Source organism: Oryctolagus cuniculus, chromosome 4, assembly GCF_964237555.1.
Source record: "Oryctolagus cuniculus chromosome 4, mOryCun1.1, whole genome shotgun sequence".
Lineage (NCBI taxonomy): Eukaryota > Metazoa > Chordata > Mammalia > Lagomorpha > Leporidae > Oryctolagus > Oryctolagus cuniculus.
The window spans coordinates 93,932,395-93,942,245 of record NC_091435.1 but is presented as its reverse complement, the minus strand read 5'-3'; the positions used below and the strand labels follow the sequence as shown (position 1 = coordinate 93,942,245).

At 52.3% G+C, this 9,851-nt stretch overlaps 1 protein-coding gene across 1 annotated transcript; it reads right to left on the bottom strand.

Moving 5' to 3' along the window:
* Window positions 1–2,935: 2,935 nt before the first annotated feature.
* On the bottom strand, window positions 2,936–9,014 carry POLR2H (RNA polymerase II, I and III subunit H). Its single transcript, XM_002716474.5, has 5 exons — window positions 8,431–9,014; window positions 6,300–6,383; window positions 6,123–6,216; window positions 4,198–4,281; window positions 2,936–3,302 (listed from the first exon to the last, which is right to left on the bottom strand). The coding sequence occupies exons 1-5, from the start codon at window positions 8,501–8,503 to the stop codon at window positions 3,185–3,187; spliced, it is 453 nt and encodes a 150-aa protein (XP_002716520.1). The 5' UTR covers window positions 8,504–9,014; the 3' UTR covers window positions 2,936–3,184.
* Window positions 9,015–9,851: the final 837 nt, after the last annotated feature.

Genomic DNA, 9,851 nt, shown 5'->3' with positions numbered 1-9,851 from the left:
CTGACCCTATGTCAGAAGAAAGAGAAAGGTATTTCCTTGGCTTCAAGACGAAGGCCCTCTGGTGCCCCCTCCCCTTCATTAGCATCCTCAGGAGATTGTTTAAGCCTCTGTTCTGGAGATCCTTACTCTTCAGGGACCAAAAGGCTGTCCCCATGCAGCAGACAAAACCGAGCGTGTAAAGAGCACCCAAAAGCTAACTAGAAGGCAAGGAGAGAGGCTGCTCTCACACATGCACTCACAGGAAGCCTGGGGAGCCTCACACCCCAGGTAGGCAGTGCTGTAGACAGTTCCTTAAAGAGGAGCCTTGGATGTGACAGCTGAGCAAACAGCTACAGCTTCAGCAACTCAGCGGGAGGCTTCGCCAGGCCTGGGCTCCTGCCTCCCTCCTGTGGAGGTCAGGGGGAAATGCAGGAAGTGGCAGGAGTCAGGCTCCTAGCCGCTCACACAGCAGGAGGGACAAGTGCAAGTACAAGCTCATTTCCCAATTCCCGCCAGTACTTCTAGGAGGCAGCCCTGTGTGACCACTGTAAACTCTGAGGGGAGGCTACAAAGGCCTCTGGGGCTGTGCGAGTGAGTGCTGCCCTGGTGCTCAGCAGGACGAGGCTTACGTTGCACAAAGACTCCACTGCAAACGTCAACCTGCTACCTGCACGGGCCATGAAAACTGGTGGCGCCTCTTTCCCTCCCCCCCACAAAGGAAAGGAGGAGAGGCTCCTCTGTAGAGAGAGAAGGCAGGGAGCCAGAGTTCCAAACCCTGCTTCAAATAACCCCAGCGTCACCAAAGGTATTAAAACTGGATGGAGAGCCAATGTGCCAGGAATCTCGAGTCCATCACCTATTATATGCTCCCACAACTCTGTACGGCGGGTATTATCACCTCTGTTTTGCAGATGAGAAAACTGAGGCTCAGAGAAGCTAGGTGAATTCCCAGTGGTCCCACAGCCTGTGAGCAGGGAAAGAAGAATCAGCCTGGTCTGACTCACTCTGCACGCCACTCTCCCCAGTGCGGTGCTGTCCAAGGCATCACTCAGTACTTCCACGTACTGCGGAGGACTTCCCAGTCCTTAGGGAGTAAATACATCAACAGTTGAGAGCTTCTGAGTACAAAGCCGAAGCTCTTGGAGGGGGTGACCACTTTAGACATCTCCAGGTGTCCCCCTCACCCCTCAGGGACAGAACGGTTACCATGGAGAAGGAATCAACAAATGCACAAAGTTCAAACATGTTGTCTAAATCTCAGACCGTGTCGGTTTCTGCAGGGGAGAGAATTAGTTCATCTGTGCCACAAATTCCAGGATACAGTCAAGGGAATGGTAAGTGAAAACTGAAATTTACTGAGACACTGAAGTAGGCTAAATGTGGCACATGACAAAGCCAGCATCCAGGACAAGACATGCCAAAGGGACAAAAGAATTCTGTTTTCAGCACAAATGAGATAAGGCTGGGGAAGAAGCAAGTGCAGCAAGTTCCGGGTATCTGATCTGATACTGGCATCTGACTGAAGGAATGTCAGAAGGCGAACACCAGATTTTCCAGTGCAAACTAATCTAATCTGCCTCTACTCAGACTCTCACCCATCCCCAAATCACTGTTTGACTGATTCTGTCCCCTTTCCCTGTCACACACACACACACACACACACACATCACAACAGAATACCTGTCCTTCTTCAACTTCACACAAGTTCCCTCTTCCCCCCAGGGTAGCCAGGACACTCTATGATAGCCTCCAAACCACTACTGGCAATTCAGTTTTCCCACTCTGACCTAAAGCCATCCTTCTCCAATCCCCCACAAAAACCTGACTTCATGGAAAGGCTCTAGAATTCCATGGAGACACACCCCGACCCCCAATGCATCTCCTATTCTCCACCCACCGCAAGGTAAAAACAGCACCCCTTGTCCGCCTCCCTGCTGAGGCCATCCATTTTCAACCCATTTCCCTAAATACTATTGCTAACACCTCATGTAAAGACCTGAAAATGATGGGGAAGGAACTGTCCTAGGCGTCCCAGCAGGGGACAAACCCAGGTGACAAAACCAGGAGATCAAGAGACCACTGCTGCATACACAGACGATCTTTCTGGATTGTTACCCTGAATTTCCAGGGCAAAAACCAAATCCCATGTCCTTTCTAGGGGGCCTCTAATGACAAAGTGAAGAGCCAGCTCATGTGCTGGAGTCCTTGTAGTCAGCACTATTTCCTTCACTCTTTCTTCTCCCACTTGTAAGTTAGTGACTGAGGTCCAGCTACCACACTGTCCTGGGCAGCAGCACAGGACAGCCAGCGTCCTCAGTACTGCTGCTCTGTCCACCCCACTGGCCCGTGAGCCGCTCCCTGCTTGGCGTCACTGCCGAGAATCACCAGCACTTACCCTCCTCCCAGCTCACGCTAGAACAGAGCAGGGAGCCAGCGCCTCCACCTGCTGCCATATCCGAGTCCTCTCTTTCTACTCTCATCACAGTAGCTGCGCCCATGCCTGTGTCTGAAAGCCTCAACCCAAAGCTTCCATAAAAATGACCAACACTTCCAGGCTACGCAGTGACTCAGCCACACCAAGGTGAGCTGACTTCCCAGGAGACTAGCAGTGATGGAAGGAAACGAGCAGGCCATCTTGCCAACTGGAACCTCTAGGCCAAGTAGATGGTATCATCCGGGCCTGGGGTACTCCTCTCAGGAGCCAAAGCACGACAGCCTCCCCCCAAGACAGAAAACCACACTGGAAGACAGATGTTGGAACCAGTCAGCCCGAAGACTGAGAAAACCCTGAACCCAGACGCCAAAAGCTAGCTGGTGAAAATTTCAAAACTTCTGGGACCCCGTACTGACAAAGCTTGCTCACCTGATGTGAGGCAGAAACAATACACACTGACACACTTGAAAGCATGATTTTAAAGTCAGTGGAAATTTTGTTTTAAACAAAGGGGAGGGGAGATTGTGAAAAAGTAGTTTAATTAAAAAATATACACAAAGCAACTTCTGATTCATGTTACACTGTCCCCCTGGGTCCTTCACAGGCAAGGCTGTTTCTCAGTGAGTCCAGACCAGCTAAAGATGCACCCAGAGTAGACAGAGCCAGCCCTTCCCAAACGGGCGGACAGCAGCCACTGCTGCGCAGGCTTGCACGCCGTCCACACCGTCCACGACCTCAGGAGTGAGCAGCAAGTCTGGCTTCCCGTGAGGTTCAGAAGGCCAGCTTCTTCATCAGCAGATACACTCTGGAATCCACTTCAAATCCATGCAGGTTGTTGGCATCCCCCTGCAGCCTCATGAGAAGGCCCCCATAGGACACATAGGCAGAGCTGAAACAGAAGGTCCCAGGCCCGTGAGGCTGAGGTCTGGAGCAGCCAGCACTCAGCAGCTCTCCAGCCCCGCCTAGGAAAGAGAAGAGGCAGCCTTTTCTGTTTTGTCATTAGGAGCCAAAGTTCAGGCACGGCTGGACGTCCACATGTGTGCAAGGCCACCTTCTCTGTATTAGTGAAGGAGGAAAACACCTACAAGCCCCAGACTAGGGGAATGGCGAAATGAATTAAGATAGACCCGTTTACTGGAACGTTATGTGGTTATTAAAATGTTTAGGAAAAGCTTTAAATGGACCTGGGGGAAACAACTCTTACAAAACATTAAGCAAAAAAAAACAGAACACTGAAATATACAAAATGATCTTAAAGGAAAAAAAAGTAGACTTTTTTTTGAACTAGAATATCCAAAAATGTTTACATGAAAGATTCTCTCTGGGTAGAGAATTATAGGTGACTTTTTCTCCTTCTTCATATTACATCTCTGCTTTTCAAATTTCTTACAAAGAGCACATATTGTTTTAATAAGATTTTAAAGAAAAGAAAAAATACTTGAGCAGGGAAACCCAAGAACCAGGGATTGGGTTACAGAGCAGCAAAACACACATACACACACAAGTAAACAAAAACAAAAAGGCTGCCTGCTTAATCACTTAATGCTGCGTTGGGTTCGGGGAAAAGCAACTCTCCTTTACACTTCTTCACACAGCCAATTTCTCCTGTGGCCCCCTGGGCCTTGACGTCCCAAGAGAGGACAAGGAGAGCAGCCCTGTTGCAGACCAGGTCCCACTTAGGTCTGAAGTGCTTGCGGGGAGGGGCCCTTCACAGGAAGCAGGAGTGTGGCCAAATTCTCAGATCAGAGAGGGGGGAAAGGACTCTCACGTGGCCATCCACTTACAGACGTGTTGCTGCTTCTGTAGATGTTTCGTCTCCCTCGATCCTGTATACCTTCCCATACATTACATACTCAAACTGGTCAGCCCTGGGGAATGAGAGTGGCCAAGTTATTAAGAGTAACTTACTGTCTGTAAGAATAACTTACAAAGCTATTCTTAATAGTAACAACAGAGGCCAGCATTGTGGCACAGCAGGTTAAACTGCTGCTGGCAATGCTGGCATCCCATATGAGTGCTGGTTCTAGTCCTGGCTGCTTCACTTCCAATCCAGCTCCCTGCTAATGCACCTGGGAACTTGGGCCCCTGACCACCCACATAGAAGACCTGAATGCAGTTCCAGGCTTCTGGCTTCAGCCTGACTCAGCCTTGGCTGTTGCCAAGGGGAAAGTAAACCAGCAGATGGAAGAACCCTTTCTCTCCCTCTCTCTCTGTAACTCTGCCTTTTAAATAAGTACATTAATAATGATAATAAAAGCTTGGGGCCAGCATTGTGGTTAAGCAGCAGGTTAAGCCAACCTCACAGTCTGAATCCCAGCTGCTTTACTTCCAATCCAGCTTCCTATTAATGCACCCAAGAAAGCAGTGGACGATGGCTCAAATGGCTGGGCCCCTGCCACCAATGTGGGAATCCCAGATGGAGTTCTAGGCTCCTGGCTTCAGCCTCGCCCAGCCCTGGCCACTGTAGTCATTTGGGGAGTGAATCAGTAGATGGAAGATAGCTCTTTCTCCGTCTCTCTCCCTCTCTCTCTGTAACTTTGCCTTTCAAATAAGTGAATATTTTTTTAAAACAAACATTATAACAGACCCCTTAAGAATGGTAACAAGGGGTCCCAGTGCTATGGCACAGTGGGTAAAGCCTCCACCTGCAATGCCGGCAACCCATATGGGTACCAGTTCGAGTCCTGGCTGCTCCACTTCCGATCCAGCTCTCTGCTGTGGCCTGGGAAAGCAGTAGAAGATGGACCAAGTCCTTGGCCCCTGCACCTGCAAGGGAGACCCAGAGGAAGCTCCTGGCTCCTGGCTTCAGATCAGCCCAGCTCCGGCCATTAGAGCCATCTGGGGAGTGAACCAGCGGATGGAAGACCTCTCTCTCCCTCTCTCTCTCTGCAACTGTGCTTTTAAATAAATAAATAAATCTTAAAAAAATAAAAAAGACTGGTAACAGGAAGCAAACACCAGCACTGCAGTAACAGGCACCTTACAGACAAACTGCCCAGTCTTCACAGCAACCCGTGAGGGATGCATGCCCAGCTTCATTTTATCGCTGAGGAAACAGACGCTGAAACAGGTTAGAGCTGTTCCACAAACAATCGGTGGGGCTGAAACGTGAACTCAGTGCGGCTCTCAAGCCTTCCATCACAGCAACCTTCCTCCCAAGTCACAGGGGCCACAGACTCAGGAGTCACTTCCTCAGCCTACAAAAAACTGTTACTCACAGGCCGTAATCGTCACATTCTTGACAAATATTCACTTGTTTGAATTCTCGTTTTTTCATTTTAATTTATCTATTTATGTGAAAGGCAGAGCAACAGAGACAGAGATCATCTATCCACCGGTCTCTCCTCAAATGGCCGTAACAGCCAAGTCTGCCAGGCCAAACTAGGAGCCTGGAACTCCATCCAAGTCTCCTACACCAGTGGCAGGGGCCCAAGTACTTGGATCATCCTCCTGCTGCCTTCCCAGGTACATTAGCAGGAAGCTGGATCGGAAACAGAGCAATCAGGGCTGAACACTCTGATACGGGCAGCTTAACCTGCTACACCACAATGCCAGCTCCATCAGTTGTTTGAATTCTAAAGTGCAGTAATTTATTTAAGATTGCTCCAATTCTGCCGATAATCACTTATTCCAAGAATTAAACAGTCTTTCTCTACCACTGATCTCAGTCCTCAGCGTGTATTCCAGGCCTCCCATCCCCACTCCTTACCGGGAAGGCCTGTCATCTGTAGGGTTGTATTCCCCATCATCCAGGGTCCCGTCTTCATACAAGGTACTAGCTATGACCAACCGGAACTTGTCACCTGAAAACAGCAGCAATATCTGGGCGTAAAGAATAGCTGAGACGGCAAGAAGCCTCTGTTGATTCTCTGGGTTCAATACTTACCCAGGTCCACAGGGTAAATCTGAATGTTTACATCTAAGATGAGGTCCATCTTGAAAGATTCGCTCTCACAGTGCAGTCGAGACACTGGGGAGAAGCAGAGAGACGGACGATGTAATTACCAGGGCAAAGGCAGATCTGACAGATCCCAGTTTGGGAATTACAGGCAATCGACTATTTAATGTAACCTGATCTACATCCACTGGCCTCTTATGTGCTCTCACAGAAGTGCAGGCACAGGGCATATTGGGTAAAGCCGCCACCTGCAGCACTGGCATCCCAAATGAGTGCTGGTTCGAGTCCCTGCTGCTCTACTTCTGATCCAGCTCTCTGCTATGGCCTGGGAAGGCAGAAGATGGTCCAAGTCCTTGGGCTCCTGCACTCATGTGGGAGACCTGGAAGAAGCTCCTGGCTTCGGATCAGCCCAGCCCATGCCATTGCAACCATTTGGGGGAATGAATCAGCAGATGGAAGACCTCTCTTTCTCTCTGCCTCTGCCTCTCTGTAACTCTGCCTTTCAAACAAGTAAGTAAATCTTAAAAAAAAAAAAAAAAAAAAAAAAGTGCAGGCACTGCAGTGCAGTGGGCAGAGCTGCTGTGTACGAGGTGGGCATTCTGTATCAGAGCACCAGTTGGAAGAGGCTGCTTTGCTTCTGATCCAGCTCCCAGATCACTTTGGCTTCACCCAGCCCCAGGCACTGAGGCCACCTGGGGAGTGAAGCAGTGGATGGAAGACCTCTTTCACTGTCTCTCCCTATCTCTGTCTTTCAAATAAATAAAACAAACCTTAAAAAAAAGAGAGAGAGAGAGAGAGAAATGCAGGCTCGCTCAGAACCAGATATGCATGGAGGACAAAAACCATGGCAGGGGCCAGCGATTGTGGATTAGTGGGCAAAGCCCCACCTGCAGTGCTGGCATCCCATATGGGTGCCGGTTCAAGTCCCAGCTGCTCCACTTCCAATCCCTGCTAATGCACCCGGGAAAGCAGAAGAGGATGGCCCAGGTCCTTGGGCCCCTGCACCCACGTGGGAGACCTGGAAGAAGCTCCAGGAGCCTGGCTTCAGATCAGTGCAGCTCCGGCCATTGTGGCCATCTGGGCAGTGAACCAACGGATTAAAGACCCCTCTCTCTCTCTGTAATTCTGCCTTTCATATAAATAAATAAGTCTTTAAAAATTAATAATTGGGGCTGGCACTATGGCGCAGTGGGTTGACGCCCTGACCTAAGGCGCCGGCATCCCATATGGGTGCCAGTTCATATCCTGGCTGCTCCACTTCCAACCCAACTCTCTGCTGTGGCCTGGGAAAGCAGTAGAGGATAGCCCAAGTCCTTGGGCCCCTGCACCGTGTGGGAGACCTGGAAGAAGCTCCTGGCTCCTGGCTTCAGATCAGCACAGCTCCAGCCGTTGTGGCCATCTGGGGAGTGAACCAAAGGATGGAAGACCTTTCTCTGTCTCTACCTCTCTCTCTTTCAAATAAATAAAATTAATCTTTAAAAAATAATAATAATTTTTTAAAAAAGCATGGCAAATGAATGGAATCCTGCCCCCAAATCAAAATATTCTAGCAGCAAAAGACAGAGTTCTAGGCACTACCTGGGTGATTTAGAACCTGGGTCTGGGCAAGGGACTTCTTCAACCAAAGGTGTCCTCTCCCATGCTAAGGGGATTATCTCACTGAATAACTGAGACTTGAAAAACACCTCGGGCGCCTGGCCTGCACCGCGCAGTTAACTCAGAGGGTCTGACATCAGCTGGAGACTCGACTCCACACAAGAATTCGGGCTCATAAGTCAGACTGACCACGGTGCAGCCTTGGGTGGCAAACTTACCCTCCAGGAGGAGAGGAAGGCACCACCTACCTCCTGGGAACTCTCGAGAGCACTAAATAAGGCAAAATGTGTGTAAGTGAGAGGCGACTGCAGAGACGTCCAGGAGCCTGCCACCACCATGGCACTGGGCACCGCGTGTGTGCAGCCAGGGAGAGCTCGGCGTCTCGGCTTTCTCATCCATAAAAGGTCTCCTGGGAGAGGCCCCTACATCAGGACCTGCCGCAAGGGCAGGCCACGTGAGCCGGAGCCCAGGGGTGTGTCCCGAGGAAGTTAGTTTCTTCGGCCAAACCCCACACCTTACCTACCTCGGTCAAACTTCTTGCCTTCCGGGTCAATGTCTTTCACATCGAAAATGTCCTCAAACAGGATGCCCGCCATCGTGAGGGGGCCACGAGAGCAGCGGAAACGCGAGGAGCGAGACCACAACTACGAGTTAGCCCACTCTCGCGTGGAAAAAGAAGACACTAGAGCAAAAGGCGCCTGAACGCTGGCGGCAGAGCAGCAGGAAAGCGCATGCGCACCAGCTTGCAGTACGGCAGCCACTTCCGCCGCCTCCACCTCGGGGATTCTCAACTTCCGCCCCGATAGATTGCTGGCGAGGGAACACGCATTGAGGGCGTGTCTCCGAGCCAGGTGACTCCGCCCAGGGCGGGAACGCCCCAAGCACCACCTCTGGCGGAGGTGGCTCGGGTTATCGCGCTCCGCTGGGGCTCCGCTTCGCCCTCTCCAGAGTCCGGGCCCTGAAGCCTGGAATGCTTGGAGACTTAACCCAGGCCGAGACCTTGATCTTTGCCCCAGAGAAGCCGGGCCCTAGCCCTACCCTGCCGGTCCTCGTGTCCCCCGAGGGCATAGTCCGCGCCGGGGACGGGTGCAACAAAACTCCGCCCCCAGAGCGCTAGCCCAGCAGGACGTAATGCCTAGTCCCTCAACTGGCACCGAGGGCCCCCAGGTCGGCGGGGGCTGGCTCGGCCCTGCTGGACGTCACCTGAGCCGGGGCCGTCCAGGATATCACTCCGGGGGAAAGGAAAGCTGGCACTGCCCTCCTCTGGCGCTGCACCCTCCCCCCACCACTGCCCTCTTCCCCTGGGCCCTGCTCGCTCCTTCCGCCTGCCACAAATCCCCTCACACTGCCCTACCCGTTAGCAGTGCCCCCTCAGCGTGTGCCGCGTGTTCCCCCAGCACTGCCCTCCTCTTGGATCACTTTCCTGTCTCTTCCTCCCGGGTGCTGGCCCCCTTCTCCCACAACCTCCCTTCCTTGGCCTCCTGCCGCCCTCCTGCACGCCGCGTCTGCGCTCGCTATCTCGAACGCTGCCCGTGCACCCCGTGCTCACCCCACCCTCTGTTCTCTCCTTCCCCGGACCCTGATAGAGAAAGCCAAACCCCAGCAGGCCGTTTCCCCAAGGCGGCGAGACGTCAGCAGCTCCTGGGGTTTTCCTTGGGCCCTGCCAGGAGAAGCGACCTCTGCCCACCCCACCCCACCCCCGACGCCTGCCTTCCAGGCACTAGAACTCCCTTCCCTCGGGCCTTTCTTTCCCAGTCCCCTTGCCCGCAAAATCCGGCGGGTCCGGTATTGCAGGGGCACCTCCTGAGGCTAGCCCCGAGCAAGGGCAGGAGCCCAGAATGGCCCTCCGAATCCCCCGCAGAGGGGCCTTTCCAGGCCCGCCTGGGCCTCCAGTCCTCAGCAGAGAAGGCAGCTGCTCTCACGAATTAGCAGCCCTGCAGCCCC

What these genes read in the sequence shown, in the direction of transcription:
- POLR2H (XM_002716474.5), bottom strand. Translation starts at nt 8,503, where the DNA reads ATGGCGGGCATCCTGTTTGAGGACATTTTCGATGTGAAAGACATTGAC. An exon ending in ACAGATGACAGGCCTTCCCG is followed by an intron (nt 4,282 to 6,122) that starts GTAAGGAGTGGG and finishes CTCATTCCCCAG; the next exon opens with GGCTGACCAGTTTGAGTATG. An exon ending in ACAGAAGCAGCAACACGTCT is followed by an intron (nt 3,303 to 4,197) that starts GTAAGTGGATGG and finishes CTTCTGTTTCAG; the next exon opens with CTCTGCCTATGTGTCCTATG.